The sequence below is a fragment of the Apus apus genome, chromosome 6, assembly GCF_020740795.1.
Source record: "Apus apus isolate bApuApu2 chromosome 6, bApuApu2.pri.cur, whole genome shotgun sequence".
Lineage (NCBI taxonomy): Eukaryota > Metazoa > Chordata > Aves > Apodiformes > Apodidae > Apus > Apus apus.
In genome coordinates, this window is record NC_067287.1 from 17,396,449 (window position 1) to 17,417,301 (window position 20,853).

Genomic DNA, 20,853 nt, shown 5'->3' on the forward strand with positions numbered 1-20,853 from the left:
GTAGAGTGTGATGTCAAATTTTTAAAAATCATTTGAAATTCTGTACAAGCATGGAGACTAGAGTATTATTAGTTTAATTTTCAGCAGTGAAATGCACTCTGAAAAAAACAATTTTCAAGCCATAGTCTCCTGTGAGATATAAAAAAAATAATTTGTCAAAAAAACCCAAACAAACAGTAATTTCAAGATGAAAGAGGGAGTCTTTTACCTCATCAAGTTTGAATAAATTCTTAAAGAATTCTGCTTGAAAACAAATAGTATCAGCAATAGGAGCAACTACTTCATGAAACTTTTATACCAAAGTAGGATTTACACATTTTGTCAAAATATCATTATTATCTCAATATTTACAGGTGCTTATTGAGTAGCTCTTAAAGAATAAAATAATTCTCTGCTGCTTTGGTAAGACTCAGCTGAAAATAATGATGCAAAAAGTTAGACTTACATAAATATATTTTAAAAGATCTTTTGGGGAGAAAAAAGAATTAATCGTTTTTATAAGTAATCTCAAATTTTCAGGGCTCAGTGTAAGGAACTTTTTTCCATCTCTTGCATTTAATTTTGAGTGGCCTTATAAGTGTTTCTACATGACTGCATTTAAAGTTCTTGTGGCCAGGGAGAGCATCAGACCTAAACCTTCCCACTCTTCTAGACTGCATTGCAGAAACTGGTTGTATGGAAGGATCAAAATTAAAACCAGCTGTGCTACAAGACATATTCTGTGCAATCCATAATATTTGTGTCTTAGATAATAATACACATACATGCAAGTGGGTAAACTGAAAATTCAGTTGAATAGGATCAAGAATATTAAATGTCTGAGTTATTTTGGGCTACATTTTTGAGGATTACATAGGACTAGAAATATAAAATATATTTGACAGTCTGAATACTGCACTTAAGACTAGTGGAATCTATCAAGTCTATTTAAAAAAATACTTTCAAAGTCCTCATGGTAATTTCAATGTGTGTTTGTCCCTAAGAACTGAATTATAAGCAGCAATGGTCAGTTTTGGTGTCTGATATAATTAGATGCTGAGTTGAAGTAGGTTTGAGATGAGATATTTGGGGAGAGGCTTTCCACCTTAAAGGATAATTAAGTTTATTAAGTTTGGGACAGTTTTCTGAGGGAGATTGCAGAATCTCCATCACTGAGGCTTTTAAACAGAGGTAAAACACCAAGACAACAGTGTTTTAATGGTGCTGCTCAAGTGCCAGTTTAGGGGTCTCTTCCAGCTCTTCCAGGCTACCTGAGCAGAAGTCATAAGACAAGAATAACTGTCACTGTCTTGCTTTGCTCTTTTTACATTCTAAAGCATTGATACCTGGCTATTTACATTTATATTACAAATCTGAATCACACAGATGAAAACATGACACTATAGTCCTATTTGCAGGTCCTACAGATACCCTTGAGAGTGTACTGCACTGTGGAAAAATTCCAGTGAGACTTATATGAGTTTTGTACTTGCTTTGACTGATTTTCCACATCACCTACAGGACAGAAAGCAGACTGTAACAACTGTAGCCATCCAAGTGTCAGAAAGCACTATTGAAAAGATGAAAGCAGCAGATAGAATATATTGAATGGGATTACTATATACTCTACAAGATAGAAGATAGCAACACTTTTTTTTTTCCTAACAAAGAAAGTAACAAGAACAAACCATTCCCCAGTTGAGTTAACAATAGCTTGCATTTTTGTTAGCTATTAATCTTTGTTTAGTGTTTCCAGTGAACAAAGGGTGCCACTTGATAACTTTGATACTGGTGTAGCACTGACACAGGGATACTGAAATAGAAACCCCCTGATAAAAACAGTGTTGGTCAACTCTGAGGGTAACAACCAGCAATTTTGTAGGGAAAATATAATTCAGTCAATAAGAGAAAAGTTTGTTTGAACAAAATAAGGCTCTGTAAATCAAAGAGATCCTTCCAAACTACCTCCAAGAGCAGCCCCTATTCATGCAGCTCCTATTAAAATCAGGGAAAAGATTTTACTTTTCTTTAAGTGGGCCCCTAGTAATGAGATACAGCAGAAGTTTTTTCATATACAAATCTTAACTAATCCATGCTATGACTATGGAATCCCACTGTGTTTGTAAGTGATTGATTTCTACTATTGCTGATCTAAAATTTCACACTTCAGCTCAGTATTCCATACAATCTTTAAAAAAGCCAGGCAGTTAGTGCTCCAATGTCCAGTATGATTCCCCCCTTGTCAAGACTATAAGTTGAGAATCAGTTTATGAAAGATGTGACTCTTGCAACTTTTGTCAAATGCCTGGAGTATTGGTCCTAAGACAACTCTACAACTGGAACCAGTCAGACAAGCTCTGGGAGGTCTTCTCGGGGTTACACAGAGGATAGAAACAGAAAACAGTCATTCTGGGGTGTATCTCAAGGGTTTGTCTGCTCTCTGCTGTAACATAAGATCTTTTCCCCTACCTTTCCTAATTTCCATGTGGTTATCACACCAGAGGAGCAACTTTCTTCGCATTCTTTTACTTTTGGTTTTCAAAGAGGCATGTTGTACAAATACTTTTCCTTTGGAAAGCCAAGCTTTTTGTGTCAGCTGGACCACCCCTTATTGACTCCCTCTTGACTAACCTGAATAAATTTGGATGCAGTTTCTCTCCCCTTGTCCCTCTTCAAGCAGTAGTATGTGGCCAGGCAGCCAAGCATAGGCTGCAAACCTCATTATTATCCTCACTGAATTCTTATCTAGAGTTTCTGTTTGCACATGAAGATTTCTTCCCAGAAGCAGGGCTGGATAGTAAGGGAAATAAGAATTGCCAATGACCTTTTTATTTTCTCTTAGAGGGCTTTTGCTCACATTCACTGTGGAAAACAGTTAAGCAGCCATTGGTGACTTTGCCTTAGCTCACACCTGGAACACCAGCAGGCCAAAAGCAGCACGGGGCTTCAGGAGGGCTTAGATCTGAGGAGTCTGAAATCAGGTGCCTGCACAAATGGCTAGGGTAGCTGCAGGTATGAGTGATACTCAGTTTATTAAAAATAGGGATTTTGTGTATCTGCAACCACTTCTCTCCTTTCTCTCCTGACTCCCATTTCCCATGATATGACTTCACAGGGGAGGAAATCACTTCATAAAACAGGACTGAGCAAATCCTAACATCAAAAATTCGGTAATAAGGAGTTTTCCCTCAGTGGAAATGAGGACTAATACATGAGGGGAGAGGACTCTTGTGAATCATGTGTTGTATTTTTAATCTCACCACTATTTTCCTTTTTGTCTCTTCAGGAGGAGACACAGAAACCAAGACAAATTAATAAAGCTCTCAGGTCAGCTGAAAAAAATCCAAGATAATCTCAGAGCTGATCATGAAGACAAACGTATTTTTCAGAATATATTCTTGTCTTTCAAAATTAAGAATAGGATCAACTGTCCTCTAGCTTTATAAGATACAAAAGGATAATAATTATTACACTGAATAGTTTAGGAGTGCTTAGTATTACAATCCTTGATTTAAAAAAAAAAAAAAAGTGATTCAACTTGAAATCCAATTTAAAAGTTTACTAAGAACATAAAAATCAATACATGAAGAAGCATTTCCTAAGTTAAAAACACTTTCTCTGATATGATTTCTTAGCTATTTTTATTACCAAAATATCCTACAAAATTCAGTTGTCAAAACTAGAATTATTGTATGAGCTTTAAAAAAAGATTCAGCTTCAAGCAAATACTGGAGAACTGAACATTTTAGCTTGCTCACCTCATATATGTGAACTTGCTCATTCGTTACAGCAAAAATTAATAAAATGTTGTTTTGCACAAGTTTGTCAATTAATTGTCCAATTGTAGGATACTCCTGCAAACAAACAGAGGAGAGCCACGTCAATCTGTTTTTCATGTGTGTCCAGTTGCTAATTATTGCTCATGAAACAGACATTCAAATGATCATAATTAACACTGTCTTCTCTGTATAGTATAAACTATAATTAGGCACTAAATGTATACAAAATAAGTGACAGTATACATCATTTCCTTGCCTCATTTTTAAGGAAACTCCTCTGAGAAAACTACAGTGCTGACCTCCATAATGGGACACTTGGCTCAGTAGCATCTGTGATATATATATATATATATCTGTATAAATGTATGTATAAATATATATATATATGTGTATATATATATATATATATATATAAAATCTGAAGAATAACACTGTGACAGAGCAACTGGGTATTTGTCCTACACTGAACACTGTAGTGCATACATTCAGTATAATGAACCTCAAGATAATAAATCCTACATGAGCAGTGTCCTACAAATTCCTGAGCTCCTCCCGAATTCACGCCCTTGCAGGAAACATGATTAATGCAAATTTTGCCTTCCCTGCAGAAAGAAATACTCATCAGTTCTGTTCCATGTGTTTTCCAGGTTAGCAGGATAAGATCTTTGCTCTCTTTTTTTTCCTAGCTATAATCTGTCATAATTCCAAAAGAGCACATTGTACTCTTTTTACTAAAATGTGCAATTGCAAACAAAAGAGATGACAGCAAATATCTGGATTCTCCAACTCTTACACATTTCTGTGATGAAGAAATACATTCATTAGTTTTCTCAGTTGCTCATGGTAGTCTTTAAATTTCCAGAATGTGAGAGTTGTACAAAATTGATAGTAAATTACCAGAACTGTTGACATGGCATACTCATTATTGTGGTCCAAATGACAGTTCCCATCATTAGGAATAACTATCCCTGCCAGTTTACTGTCCATCCCAAAATGGGAATCAGCATCACTCACAAACACCAGCAAATGTAGAGAGTCATTCCTCCAACCAATTTTTTCCTGTAATTTAGAAAACATTAGTTTAGCAGGATTTTTGCACTCCCAACATAGTAAAGCAGCAAAAGACTGGAAGAACAGCATCTCAAAATAAACTAAGGGAATAATTTCAAAGGGAGTATCAAAAAATATGACAATATCTCTTTTAAGAGATTATGTTTACTCTATTGCCTTTGGCTAGCATTTTCTGTCCCTATCCCTGTGTTTAATAACATGGACTGGCCATGTTCGTATCAATCTGCTTATTACTCTAAACATAGTTAATAAAAAAATAGTTAAAGAAATAACAATCAAGAAAACAGACCCGGTAATTATAGTTTGGGTTTGGTTGGAGTGTTTTGTTATTGCTGGCATTCAAAAAGAAACATTAAAACATTGCAATATGCATGTTTAACTTGATACAGCCAAAAGTATTTTCACACACATCTAATGAGAGTCTTGGACTGCATTAAAAAAATAAATTGAAAAATTATGATCAGCTTCTTTGAAACATAACCATATAATACTAAAAGTGGTGATGTACAGAATAATTATTATACCAAGAAGTTTTTATTACCTTGCAAACAGCTGCCTGCATAATTGCATCAAAACCTCCCTCTGGAGTGTCTATATTAGCAGAGATTCGCTGTCCTTTCACAATTTCATTGAATTTTTCAGCATTGTTTGTTAGTGGCAAAACATGTTTGAATCCAAAGGTGGGTAAGCACTCGTATGGCACACTTCTATGAGATAAGTGAGAGAGAGCTTATGGATAATATGGAGAGAAAAATCACTGCACTGGTTACTTGGCAGGCCTGACTGGATTAGTTTTTGCCATGTATTTGTGTCTGAAAGAGATCTAATGAAAAACTTAAGAGAATCACAGAGCATCTAGTGAGGTGGGCAATGCAAACAGGTCTACATAAAGCCTGGGAAATGCTTTCTAGAGCAGGGTAATTTAACCAGTTAATAGCATGAAATCCTTGAAGTGCTCCCTGCTGTGCCTTTTCATACTCGGAAGCACATCAGGAGCTGTAGCTCGTTAAGGACATTCAGAGAGCACCACCAAGGTGCTGCGGTCCTGCTTCAGGCTGCAGAGCACAGCTCCTCCTCCACGCAGGTTAGGAAGGGGCTAGGAGAGCTTGGGTTTGGGGGATACTGCTAGACCTTAGAGGAAAACCAGCCAGGAAAAAAACAGCAATGGGTCAATGAATCTGCTATCCTGTGTTGGGTTTGAATTTGCACCTGTGTGGTATAATAACGTCATAAAATTTTTATATATACGTATATACTAGCAAATAAAAATATACATAGTTGTTCTGCATATCTATTTGTTCACCCTTTAAGTGCAAATATAACTAGCAGTAAAAGCTAAAAAGCAGAATCACTCCCAGATTTTTCTCTCCATATAACATTAGACTCAACAGAATTACGATCAGAGTGTGGAACTAAAAAAGCCAGTTTGTTTCCCAAACTGACTCAGTCACAGCTGGAAAAGGGCAGAGGTTCCAGTGAGGCTGCTAAATTGAATTTTATCCTGGAGATTAATAGTAGGACTTAATGTTGGCATACAAACAGAGGCAGCTATTTTCCCTACCTACCTGCAAGGGTTGTTTATTTCTTCAGCTGTGGTTTTGATAAAGGGTGAAACTGGTTTTTCAACAAAAGATCCAAACCCCAGTCTGAAGTTGCTAGTCAGTTTTGACATTTCTTTGGAAAGAATTGAACCCAGTTCTTTGATTGTATTCAGATCATCATCCATGGAAGCTGATAGATCCATAAGGTAATAGAGATCGATTGGATAATCTTCAGTTTGACGAACCTTGATCTGTATTGTTTCTTCATGCCCTATGAAGGTCACGAGAAAAAGGGGCACATATCAGCACTTCTAAAGAGAAGTTATGAGCAACATCAAGTTGTTCATAAAGTTACATATATGGTTAAAGTTATGTAGTACTTCAAATAATCATTAAACAACAAAAAAAAAGTAAAAAAATTTCTGTCAAATAAAATCTCTAGCAGGAGACTTGAAAAACTACAAGCAGATCTAGTAATTTTTTCTAAACTTTTCTTTGGTAAAGCTGTAACAACTACTAGATTTACAACTGATTGCTGAAATTTAAAGATATTAGAATATCACATTTACACTATGCACCTTTAGAAAATTTAGCTATGAAACTAGTTAAAACTAAAGGTTATAATTATGAGACATACCGTGTTCTTTAGAAATATAAAGAAAACCAGAGTGTGTGCACAGGTTTTATTCTCAGTTCCAACACAATGACACAACCTAACTGGGTGTCTCTTACATTTCTTTACTCTAAATTTTCTCCAGGAAAAATTCACATCTCAAGGAACCCAAAGCAGGTTTGGAATGTTTCCATAAATGTCACTGGTTACTTGTAAATCCTCAAAGCAAGATTTTATGCTGCCTCTGAGATGCCCTGTTTGCCAGACCTGCAGGGGAGAGGCACAGGAGCAGGGCTGGACAGGAGGTATGGGGGTGGGGAGGGGTGTTCCACTCTCTCAGTGCCACCTCAATAGCAAAATAATAGAAGAACAAAAAAAATATAGCCTCCCTTTTTTAAGATGTCCCCAGCACTTCTGAAAGTATTTTTAAATCAGTCAAGCCTAGTTTCTGTCTGATGAACGGACAGATAGTTTTGGACTCAAAACAGGTTGTTTGTTCAAAAAAAAAATAATCCATATTTAAGAACTGAGTAACTTACCTGGTCGCAGCCTTAGAGTTAATTTTTGAGGAGAAATCTGTGTGATATCAGAATTGTTGATCTGAGTTGCTACAGTTAGGGGCTTGTTTCTGTGAATTTCTACTTCTGAAATGGGAAATTCAATCAAATTCAACTGGCATCCTTTTGACAGGAGGTTTTCTGGGATGTCACACCTCCCATGAATTCCAGCCAAGTCCGTGTAATTCTAAAGCAAACAGAGGGAATGGATGCGGCAAATGAATTTACTGAGCAGCCACCTGCACCTGGCTGACAAAAGGTCAATCCAACGCAGGGAACAGAAATGAAGGTGGATGTTAGTGCAGACCAGTGCATACAGAGATCTAGGAGGCACAGAAATCTACATTTGCCCTTCATGGATCATGTCACACCAGTGTATAATTAATGTAACTGACACCGATTTGGTATCCTGGGAGAAACTTCTCTATTGTTGGGGAATGGGAATTGTGCCACTCACTGCATTTGGCTCTCATACTACTGGGAACAATAACACAAAGCCCTTATGAGCCTCTGGCTTTTCTGTTACAGGATTATGCCACAAATTAATAGTTTTTTTCCTGGAGAGTTTTGAGCTGCTGACAGAAATATATCATTTAATAACAGAAGAAGTCTCACAGATCAGAAGCTCCTACAAATTTTGTGACAGACACTGAGGTACCAACTGTGCACTATTTTTTTCTGAGCTACTCTTTCTCCTCCATACTCATTTAACACATTCATTGAAGCAGGTGTCAAGCCCTTGTTAGTCTGCTTGGTGCCCAACAAGCACCACTGCTGTCCTCCCTCCCCGCAGTGTCAGTGGGACTCCTGAAATGCCCATGTCTATCTGGTTATGCTTGACCCAGCATCCTGCTTGACCCAGCATCCTGCTTGACTTTCTCCTGTCCGGAGGAAATCACAAGCCTATTGATATCAGTTGAATCAGCTTGCAGTTTATTTTTGTTGCTCATTTCAAAGCACTTGATATACATTCCTTTCCACAACACTGCTGCAGGGTAGGTACTGTCCCCACGTAGCAGTGAAGTTAATGGTTAGTTTTACAAAGAGGCTTCTGTGCTTTATTACCATTTCCTAGAGCTATGTCTAGAATGTAGATTCTTAAAATCAATCAGCTGTCTCCTGAACTGGAAACTGCCCTGGACTGCAAGATCTTTTGACCAAAACCTGGGCAATACCCGGCAGAACTGGCACCAAAACACTAAATTCCTGCCTGATGGTCATGGGCCCGTATCATGGGACCCCTCTTTTCTCCTGGGTTTGGTTAAGTGACCTGGGGTTCAGCCATTAAGCCACAAATATTCTCTGAATTAAGTCACTGAAAAACTTTCAAGTCAAAGCAAAACAAATTTACTTTAAACCTATTAAAGCCAGAACTGAGACTCTCCTTTCCACCAAAGTGTCACCCTTCACACCTGAAAATTATCTAGAATCTTATACATTTTGGTACATAATGTTAAGACAACTGGTGGGAGCAGTAGTTTATTATTCTTCAGACCAAATCCCATGTCTTTGCTCCGGTAAAACTCTCAACAGGTGCTTCTGGAATACAGTACATGTTAAAATCATTATATCATTATAAAGCAGATGCATATCATTTTGTTTATTTACACACTTTGAGTTGCTGGGTTTTCAAAACATGTGAAAAGGAAAACTCATATTTCAAATACAATTACAACATGTGTTTTTATCCCACAGAAAACAGTGATTTCTTAGGAGGCACTTGTGTTTACTCTGACACTAAAGCTTCTATGTCATTTGCACTCTTTTTTGCTGTAGAACAATGTATCAGAAGAATGAGCCTATGGACAAAATAAAAATAGATTGTGTTTACTTCCCTGAAGTTTTCAATAGTTCCTCAGGCAGTGTTTTGTTTTGTTGATGTTATTTTTAAAAAATAGTGTTTCATTTTTTTTTTCTGAAAATACATGGCAGTATTGAAAGTTTTGTGATCAAATTTTATTTCAAGAATAATCCTGGTTTTGTTGTTAATACAAACATAAAAACTACTGCAAACACAGTAATGTGGGTGTGTTTTTTTCCAATAGCAACATTTTTTGCCAACTTCCATATTATTTTTAGCAATTTTCATGTTTTTTAAGTACTATTTGGTCTTTGCCAACTACTTCATAAAACAGTATGTTAGTCCCGTCCTAGGTATCATTTTGCTATTCAAAAAAAAATCAAGAAATACTTTTAACAACAAAGATGTAAATCAGAAACTATAATGAAAAAAAATTATTATTATTTCTCTAATACTTCTGGCAAGTTTTTAATTGTGGCAGCTGACTATCTTGCTGACATTATTAAACTAAGACTGAGAATATTTACTGTGACGTAGGAAAATATTGTTTAGCAACACTTACAGGTGAAAGTTTTACAAGCAGAGGTGTTAAGTAACTTGCCCAGGCTCACACAGAAAGTCTGCAACAGATACATAAAAAACAAATCTTTTTTTTTTTTTTTTAGCCAAATGATTCAGTCAAAACACTTACACCTATATTAGACTAATTATAAAACTGACACTATCAGCACACTTAAAAGAAACCCCAGATTAATATTTTGTATATGCAAACTGACTGGAGCACCTTCTGTTTACACGGTCTGCCTTGGCATGCAGCCTGTACGATACAGTCTGGTCTCTGACTCGATGTGTGGTGCTTCGTCTTCAGTGCTGTGGGTGAGCCAGCCCTGAGGCCAAATGATCCGGGCCCCTCTAATAGCACTTTTATTTCTTCCTTAGATGAGGAAGGGTTTATTTAAAAAAAAAAAAAAAAAAAATATATATATATATATATATATATATATACACAGAACCACAACTAACAGACCATAAAGCCTAGATTGAATTGTACTTTTGATCCCCAGGAAGGCTTTGCTAAGTGTCGCATGCATCACAAAACCATGGGCTGACCCAATTAAGTCAATACTTCATCACTCAGAGCCACTACAAACACTTCAAGTCTTTGAAATTTTTTTGTATCATTTACTCTACCTCTTGAAAACACCAAGCGCAGTGTGGTCCGGAAAGCAAGCAATCTTCACAAGTCACCACACTTTCCTGAGAACAGGTCCCTAAATTTAAACCCAGGAAAATGAAAGACTATTAATAATGTGTTTAGTAATTAAATTTATGCAGATTCTTGCCATTTGGAGAATGCAAGATTTTAAAAGTTAACATATTTATGCAGATTTAGAATTACTGATAAAGTTCCTACATAAAGGTATTTGTATTTGGTAGAAGATTAACTCTTTAATAAATAAAAATTAGAACCCCACAATAGCTGACAATTAAAATACTTATTTTTGTATGCTTTATGGCTGGCATTCACTGAGTACACATTACTCGATTTCTACAGTGCATATGATAAAGTGTTACATGTGTTTCTGGTATGGTGCAGGTAAGACATTCCCAACTTAACCAGGGATATTGAAAGGAAAGATTTTTTTGGTCACTCTGTATGCTTCATATTGCTTCACCCAGGTGTCTGTAAGTACTTCATATGATTTTAATTTATTACACAAGTACTAGTTAAATCCAGAATCACGTGTATAGTACTAGGCTTCTCAGCAGATCAAACACTGATTAGTATAACCAAAATTGCTCAAATTCCCGTCCCTTATGTAAATATTGTGCTATGTAATAATCACATAAATCTTAGATGAATTTGCAGGATAGCCCTACAGCAGTCTGCCAAAAAAAAGTAAAGGAGAGAGGAATGATTAAATTCCAAAGACAGAAAGCTACTTAGTATCAACTTCAAGCAAGAAACAACACAAAAACATTTTTAAATGCTGCTCCCTAACCCTGAGCCTTACCCTGAGCCTTACCTTGCACATAGTTGTTTCTTTGCAGAAATAGGAAACAGAGGCAAAGCAATTCAATCCCCATTCGTTTTCAGTGATGGCTGCATGACAAAAAAAAATTAGCCTGTTAATTATCGTCCGCATAAAGGTGGAATGTTGTAAAAATCATACGTTCCTGGCGGGTACGTTTTCAGATGTCACCTACACAGGATTGCAAGGAAACTTCAACCTTACTGGGACAGAGCATGAATAAAAGTGAAAACAAGGACTACCTGGGCAGGTAAAAAGGACAAGCTGTGCATAAAGTAACATGAACATTGTTATCACTTCCTTGTTTTCCTGGACTCCTTATAAGGCATGAAGGGAAAATTCATTCAGGTAAAGTTTTCTGCTCTGGATCCTAGAGCAACGCAGCCAAGAGAACAGGTTTTCCTGGGTACAGCAGCCCTTAGAAGGCTCCTCTAAAACAATGTCTTTAATTGTTCCCTGAGGGAGTGCATTAGGTAGACAGATCATTATGATTGCCAAGTGAGTGTACCTCAAGAGATGTAAAAATTCCATTTTTTCAGATTTCCTGATGTGGAGGGAAACTTGTAAAGGCAACTGTGAAAAAAACAAAAATCAATCACTTACAACTGAGGACCTGGCTTCAGTATTCAAGATACAGAATACATTTATTTTATTAGCATTGCAAGCTGCAAAAGAAATGCTGCAGTTGTGAATTTTTTTCTAATACATATGAGAAATCATTGCATTCCCAGCTCTACAACTGACTTGGGAAAAAATAATCTCAGCTTTAACTCTGTGTAATAAGCGGCCAAATATTCTACAACACTGATACAACAATATAACACATTATTGCTATCTCTTTTTTAGCCCCAACCTGGAATGAAGGCAAAATACACATTTCTTACAACCTTATTAAAATGAAATAAAATTTCTTATTTGCAGATTTAATCTCTTCGCATCTTTTATGTTCTGCTATTTTCTGTTTTGAAAATAATCTGTTCAGGACAAAGCCCTTCTTATCATAAGGGTTTGCAACAGACTATACAGTGCAGTTTAAAATTATAATTTCAGCAGTTGTATTGCTGGCCTGAAAACATTTTATTTCTTCTCCACAGTCAGAAATCCTACCACAGTTAGCTCCTAAGGACTAGGTTGCTCTCACCTATACAGCTGGCAGGATCAGACCTCCCTTTTTAGACTGGTGATAGCTGCAATCTTGGGGCAGGATGTGACAATAAGAATGGGTCTAGACTAGTTAAACTCTACATGCCTGGAAACATTCCTGGGTATTGAGGCCAACTGGCACAGAAAGGCCTGAGTTGATGCTTGCAAATTGCCTTTTGGGACCATTATAGCAACCAAATTGTGCCCAGAAATTGTTTGCAGAGGGTGATAATTGGAAGAGGTCAAATTCATGCCAGGGAGCATTTTAACAGTTTAATAGCATAGACAATCTCATTCTAGTGCCTGGAAATATTCCCAGGCACATCCGATTTTACTAGTATTTACAGTCTAGGGATAGTTTCATAGCAGCTCAAGTTGGATCACGTCAAGCATACCTTTGCTCTGCCCTTGTGTTCCCACCCCTTCTCTCCTAGCAGTACTCATGTCCAAACAAACAGTGAGCTGATTTCAACTGATCCAATTAAAATCCAGGCACCTCCTGTGAGGTGGCTACTTCTCACCTGGGTGGGTCCCTTGAACGATGTGGCCGCCCAGTCCAGAGTGAGTGCCCAGGTCAAGGAGCAGAAAAGACAGGAAGAGCTGGCAAGAAAGGTGGGAATACATTAGACTGGATTTATGCCAGTTTAGGCTGTTGTGGAACCATATCTTAACATTTCTATTTACAACATTTCTACATCTCCTTCAACTGTTTTATATACCTTGGAGTGTCCTTTATAAGGCTCTGTTCAGCTACAGCAATTCCCTGTGGGATGAAAAAAAGCATTGATTAGACTGTGTTCCCTCAGCTGGTTAAGACAACTCTGAGGACACCGTCAGTAACTACCTAAGGTCAAAAACAAGTGGAGTCAACTGAAAACTTTTGCTCCTACTAAGAAAATAATCCTCCTGTAAGTGCCATTCAACACATCTTATTTCCTTCGGTTAAATTTACATTTGTGTACACATCCTTTAATATTGATCCTATGTCTATGTCCTTGCAGAGCTCCACAAACCAGTCCTTTCCCTTTCAATGTAGAAAGTTACTTTGTAACTCTTACTAGTTCTGGGGTAATATAACAACACTTCAAAGCATATGCTGAAAGGACTTGGTGGCAGTCCGTCAGCCACCAAAACGTACCAGACACCAGCACTGTCCCAGATTAAGGACCAGCCAGCTGAACAGCTAGCAATCAGCAGATGCTTGGTTTTAGATTAAAGGTATCACACTTTTAAGTGTAGACAGAAGGAATGATACAACCTACTTGAAACTTACACATTCTGATATTATCAGTACCCCGTTTGCTCATGTGGTAATATTTTATATAGGTCTTGGCAAGGACAGCGTGACTGGAGGCTAAGTGGGAAGTAGTGCCTCCGATTGGGATGGCTGCCAAAGACTATCTGAAAAGGTTTCTGAAAATTATTAATAAGAATAGACCACCCAAGATTTCCTGGAGAGACCAGAGAAGGAAAAAAAAGTAACAGGGCAAACAACAACAAAAACACATGGGAAAAATAGAGGGGAAAAAAATCAAGGTCAATTTGATTTTTAAAAAGTCAGACAATGAGAAACTCACAAGGCTGGACAGAGTGCGAATAAAATACTCTGGGGCACAGGAGATTAAGAGAGGTCCAAGCAGGGAGACAACACATATCAAGAGTAGATCTTTGGCAAGGCAAGAAAATGTAGGCAGGGAGCTGATGATTATTCCTGTTTTGAAACATCACCAAATATCTTATGCAATATCTAAAGGTAGTTTGTCCACAAAATTCCTATACTAATGTAATGCTTTATTGGTTTTAACTGCCACAGATGCTAGAAGAGCAGAACTGCAATCTGCAGCAGCCTTGCTGATGTGGGGAGGATGTGTAAAAACCTCTGGGGTCTTGGCATTGCTTGGTTTGACAGCAAGATTCCCCTTTTTTATAAGGTTTGCAAGACAGTCTTTTTTTAAATTTACCCAAATTAAAGGCATCAATTCAATGTGATATAACAAACAGGTAGTTTATAGTACAGACAGATCATAACTATTATTGTTTTCATCAGCCGCTATACTCTTGCAAATAGGGTATGAACTGGTGTAGCATAATTACATGTACAGGGAGACCAGCCCAAGGGAACACAACAATTAGTTCCTTTTGTGCTAGACAAAACCTGGAAGAGGAGGGACATAAACTCCAGTGAAAGCTTATCAGTCAACATAAAAGATCAGTATGTCCCAAGCTCATCTGAGCAAGGGAAATCTCTTTTAATTAGAAGCTGGAGATCAATCCATATGAAGGAGAAACTCTTGTAAGCAATCTCTCAGCCTCACACACAACCCAGCTTTTAATTCCCTTTTAATGCTCTTCTCTTAGACACTCTCACCCTGGAAGCCTGGAAAAATACAAAGCAGTATAAAGTCTGAATGTCCCACAGGCCAAGATAGTTCTCAGAATATTTCCAGAGGTGGGATTAAGTGCCTCCTGCACTTCAGAAAACATTTCTCTCCTCTTGCCCTTCATCAGAGATTTTTGTGGGACTGGAGGCAGTGAGGTGAGGTCACTCACCTCCTCAGTGTGTGGGTAAGAGGCAAAAGGCTACACTCCTCAGGTCAGAGGCAGGTTGTTTTGAATTTGAAACATCTGGTGACTTTATTCTATCCCTGATTGTCTTCCAAATCCAATCTAAAAAGCTCCTCATGATCTCTAACTGGCAGTCAAAGCAAACACTAAGAGTTTTGGTCAAACTTTTTAACTGGAAAGGTAACAACTGAAGAATATGCAAAAGCCCACAGTACGAGTGGTTAAAATACTTTTCTCCCAAAGAAGATGTATGTTTTGTAGCTGCACAGTCAAGTGCTTCCAGACTCTTGGGCCAGCAGAAATGCAAGGTATTTTCTTTGGAAAAAGCCTACCCAAAAATAAAGCCCTCAGCAGCAGCCTGACAGACCCAGCTCCAAAGAACAGTGATGACAGATGTTTCAGAGGATGCCTGTCTATTAGCTAAGCAAGGAAGCCTGAAAAAAAAAGTTACCACGCTTGAAACTTGGTTTAATCTCTGAGGAACTAGAGGTGATTTGAGTAGCCATGTGGTGGTGTGAATTACCTACAAACAGAGAGAAACCACAAACATACACAGCTATGATACTGGAAGGACTGTCCTGTCTCTACCTTTACTGCAGCAAAGGTCCTAACAATACTTTAGGAAGAGCTGTCAAAAACATTTAAAGATGAAGCAACAATCCCTAACAACAGTTATATCGAATAGGAAAACTTACAGTGATGGTTAATGCGACTAGTCAGTAATCTTACATTTTTTGAATTTTTTTACTTGAAATTTTTTCTAGACGTAAAACAACAGTATCACCCATCAAATACCTGTGTAAAATAAACACATTTGGATTTATATATTTTAAATGCTAGCTGATACTATTTGCTATCTCTGTTAATCAGCACCGTGAGAGATGGGTATCACTTCAACAGAAAATGGGATCAATCCAAAGAAACTACTGCAAGCATTCTGGTCGTGCATAAACAACCCAGGACTTGTGTGAAATGAAAATCTGAATGTACAAGTGACTGAGCTGCTCCAGACCAGCTCCTGTGTTTTGAGTTCTATTAATATCATACCCCATTGGGCACCTAGGACCAAAACCCTGCTGTGCAGGGTAAACCACAGAGCCCACCAAAGATGCAGGTATGTGGAGAGACAAAGGCATCCCTTGCTCTCCTCCTCATGTGTTGTTTGCAAGCAATGCTATGCATGATGGAGAGAGGCTCTAGCAGAGGATGAGAGGTATCTGTAGCTCCTTCTAGTGGGTTGTGGGAGCTGAAGAGCCAGAGGGAAGAAATAAATTTTTCCCCTCCAGGTCTAAGCAAAGCGGGGTGTTGGGGATTCGTGACTCAGGTCGTGATTCATGCTCTGGTCTCCTCTTGCTTCTGGAGCAGCACACTGCTGTGAGATGAAGGCAGAGACTGAAGTCAACAACCCACCTCTGAACAAACAGAGAGGAAGAGAAGGAGGAATTGCTCACCAACTATGCAACAAACAGCAGGCAGGAAACCCAGGGTGTTTTCAACTCATGTTTACCGTGCCCACAGCTCTGACCCAGCTGGTTTCAGCTCAGGGTGTGAGCAAACCTTTGTCCTCTGTTTATTTCACGTGTGAGCACACTGAAAGGTTTGTTTTTCAGTTCTGAATACTCTTGCACTCAAAGCTGAATAATCAAACCTTAGAACTGTAGTAGGACTCAGGTGAAATGGGTGGGAAAATCAGGTAGCATTCAAGTGGGACTACCAGCCAGCCACCACACTTAAAACATGCCAGGGATTTCCACACCACCTCTCAAACCTGACCTCAGTTTCTGTTTGCTTTTTGCACTTACTTGGTACTTGTTTTTCTCCCTACAGTATAAAAGCCTGGCATCGGGGCACCAGAGCAAGTACCTCTGCTCAATGCTGGTGCAAGGCTGGACATGCTAGTGCTGAGCACTGACTCCAGAATACCTCAGACCTCCTGCACTTCATCTGCTCAGATTAATGCTAGGTGTGAGCTGGACTGTGCTGTCACCATTACAGATGGGCCAAAGGCAGTCCTGAGACAGGCAGGTTGCAGCAAGACAAGGAGAAACACAGAGATTTAGCACAGTCCTGCAGCAGGCTGGGCTAGGTGACAATGCAGAGGGAGGACTTGCTTTTGAAAATCTGGTAGAATTGACATGATGTAAACATGATGTATTCAGGCTTGATTAATCCAAATGTAAATTCTAAACTACTGAGCTGTGATTGAATAGCGTGTAAAACATGATTCCACTCTGGTCTTATACGCAGAAAATAAATTTATCTTACAGTTGACCTTGATGTACTTGACCTAGAGAAATCCAGTGCTTTGCTGAAACTCAGAGTTTGAATAATGTTAATCTAGAATAACCAAAACAGATAAACCTGTTTAGCTCAGCACCCAAACAGCTGCTCTAAACCAAGGAAACTGGTTTCAGACACTGCCTGAAACCAGCTACACCTCTGCAGCTTTCCAGGAGCTATTCTGAACTTGGTCAGCGTGGTTTGTATTCCCAGACAAGCAGCATTCAGGCCCCTCACTCCCAACAGTGGGTGCAGGATCTTTCTGGGAAAAACACCAGATTTAGGGTTTGCAAAGCCTATTGTACGAAGTGCTGCCATCTTATGGCTACTCTGCTACTCCGGAGTAGAGAAATTATTTTAAAATTTACATGGAAAAAAAGGTGTTCAGATAGTAACAGTTCTTTTACCTTTTAGCAATATTTTGCCTTGACACGTATGTAATAACCTTTGAACATGTTCATATCATTATTAAACAATTTGGTAATTTATGTTATATCAGAGTGATAATTTTTTGTTAACACTTTTTTTTCCAAATTCCTGTCTCATCTGTCACAGTAAACAGAGCGTTACTTCTAGCATCTTTGTTGTAAGATTAGTTATACATTTCTGAAATGTCAGAAATTGTTTCAAGTATCGTTTCCGGCATAAATTATTACTGTATTTTGAAAATCTTGCCTTATTGTTACATGTGTGTTTCTTATGGAAATAAAAAGGAAATTGAAACCAACAGTGTCTGCTCAGATGTAAACAGAAATGTTGGAAAAGACAACTTTATATAGAACTATTAGTGCTTCTACTACTCTTAAAAACTGATCAGAGCTGTTGTTATCATAGATCTAACTAAAACAATGCCAGACTTAAAACATGTATATAGAACAATCTCAAATAAAATAAAATAAAATAAATTCCAAGTATTTTGGCTGAGTTATACCAAAAGGATAAGGCAGAGCAGATTTTCCCTAACAGTATTTTCCAGGAATTAAAAACAATAGAACATGAAAACAGTCTAAATAATAATTGAGCCAGTGATGCCTTGTGCTTCTTATCTCATACATATGCAACCACATTGCTGTGCTTCACTGGACACTTCACACACAGAATTACGACAATTTTAAATATTTTAATTTTTTGTACTAATTCTTAACATTTTGTAGAACACTGATGTGTCACAGGAGGCCACAGAGTCATGCTTTCTATCTGAACCAATAAATTAACTGAAATTTCAAAAAATACTTTTGCCACAGTAGTACAAAGCAGAGCGTCTTGGAGATACTGAAGATACGTCCTTTCACCTTGCACATATGCGTTAATAAATTTATGAGAAATCCATTGTAATACTACTCAGAATGTTTAACTCTGACAGAGAGGCAAATAGAAAGTGGTTCTACTCACCTTTGTGGTATATGCAAGAACTAGGTGAATTCTATATTATCCAATTAGCAAGCAAGTAAGTTCCATTTTACTCTGACACCCTCTCCTACAGCAGTTTGCTCCTGTCACGCTTACTAGAAGACTGTTTCAGAGACTCCACTCTTCTCATGGCTGGAAACCTCAGCTCCAGCTTGGATGGACTTTCAATTTATATCCATTTGTTTTAATGACAGCATTGTCTGGTAACTTAAATAACCGATTTCCTTTCCTAGTATTTGCCCTGCCCTTCTTTCCCCTCCCCCCTTGATGTATTTATAGACAGCAATTGTATATCCCTCATTCTTTGTTTTATCCCATACTAATTATCTGCATTTCTTTCAATTCCCTTTCCTAATTATGTGTTGCAGGCTGTCCACTGTACTCCAGAAGAGCTTCAACCAGTGCTTCCTACAATGGTGTCCATGCTGACACATCCCTCCCTAAATCTGCTGTGTTATATTTGAGCAGGATCATTTTTGCCTCCTCAGCATCCTTCTACAACTAAACAAGACATTATGGTCTTCCTTTTGCTCAGCTGATAAGCCACAATTTAAGACAGAAATAATTTCCACCACAGTTTGTGTGTGATCTGGCACTTGTGCTATTATATTCTACATCACACCTCCAGCTCTCAAGTTCCCCCACAATGAGGACACAGATATTTTTCTCATCTGACCATGCCAGTTTTAGAAGCAAGTCAAGTATTGATACTTTCAGAGACTAGCTGAAACTATGATGCCTGAAATTCTCACTCAACCTTTAGGTAGCCCAGTAATTCTCTTTCCAGAGCAGATAGTATCATATATACATTTCATCAACCCTCAAACTTTGTATTAAACATTTATTGCTTTCATCCTATTTTCTCCATTTTATCTCCACACCCTTATTTATTCTTCCTTTATGTATTATGAAGGTCAGATTTATAAAGCTGTATGAGGTAACCTTCTCCTCCACTCTTCTCCTTTCTTTTGGCAGCTCTTTAAAGAAAACTTTCCTCCTTTACTTGAAATTTAATTTGCTCATTCTTTCAGCATTTTATAATGGACGTCATTCTACTATAGACCTACTATACTCTGAATTTACTTTTCAAGTTTGTAAACTTTAGCTTTTATTTCTACAGATTCTTCCCATCTTGATTCTATTTTTATCCATTACCTATACCATCTTCCTCACAGAAAAGAAGAAAATTAATTTATTTGGTTTGGGCAATATCTATCCAATCTTTAATTTATTTCTCAACCTTGCCACATATCAGACCCCCTCTGCTTCTTGGTTCCCAAGATGTTCTGATTATCTGGTATGGTGGGGTTTTCATCCCCTATGACATTCACTCTCTTTGCTCACTCCTAAAACATTTTTGGAGGATCTATTCATCCAATAAGGTGCTAGCATCATTCACTCTCTATTTGCAGTGCAAAGTGCAGATTTTAAAAGTACTATTTACACTAAAGAAATTCCAGCACTCAGATCTGGTACCTTCATCCACTTGCCATTGCTAACTAATTTCTTTAGGTACAACACTTCAGAAGGAGAAATGTTGGGAAATTAACATGCCTATTCTTATTTATTCTTTCCCTTATTTTCAGTTTAATCAAGTTGGGATAACTTTAGCTGGGTTATTTTCTACAACCAGCTGTTCCGTGTCATCACTACCTAACAAAGATCATCTAGAATAGCATCATGGCAATCCAGTGACTGCTTAGTGATAAAATCTGCCAGTTATTACACCCTGGAATAACTGACTCTACTGTTATCAGTAACATTTGCTTTATACTCTATTTCTGAGCAGTTAAAATCTTCTGCAATGAGGCCATGCTTGGAGTTTTTCTTTCATGCTGTAGCCATCTGTGTTAGATATATGTGTGACAGTTCCGTAGTGGTCCTTCAGAAGATCTTCAGTCTGACAAATGCCATTCTGCCCATGCCACCTCTCTTTGTGGGCAAATTCTTCATTACCAAGTGATGCCTCTGCACCTCTGCTTTTATTCCTAATTTTCAGAAAAGTTTACGTGTTGGTTTAAGTACACTTCAGTCATAGATTACCCATCCACCATGCTTCATTACTGGGAGATTTGGGGTCA

General features: G+C 37.9%; 1 protein-coding gene across 1 annotated transcript in view; it reads right to left on the reverse strand.

The window, feature by feature from the left end:
• Positions 1-13,086, reverse strand: part of ITGB6 (integrin subunit beta 6) — a 35,962-nt gene extending 22,876 nt beyond the window's left edge. Inside the window, exons 1-9 of the mRNA XM_051623989.1 lie at positions 13,039-13,086; positions 11,883-11,947; positions 11,369-11,445; positions 10,533-10,612; positions 7,523-7,727; positions 6,395-6,641; positions 5,371-5,536; positions 4,656-4,817; positions 3,738-3,833 (exon numbers count right to left, since the gene is read on the reverse strand). Coding sequence (XP_051479949.1) covers positions 3,738-3,833; positions 4,656-4,817; positions 5,371-5,536; positions 6,395-6,641; positions 7,523-7,727; positions 10,533-10,612; positions 11,369-11,429 — 1,017 coding nt within the window. The 5' untranslated portion in view covers positions 11,430-11,445; positions 11,883-11,947; positions 13,039-13,086. The remainder of the gene's footprint in view (positions 1-3,737; positions 3,834-4,655; positions 4,818-5,370; positions 5,537-6,394; positions 6,642-7,522; positions 7,728-10,532; positions 10,613-11,368; positions 11,446-11,882; positions 11,948-13,038) is intronic.
• Positions 13,087-20,853: the final 7,767 nt, after the last annotated feature.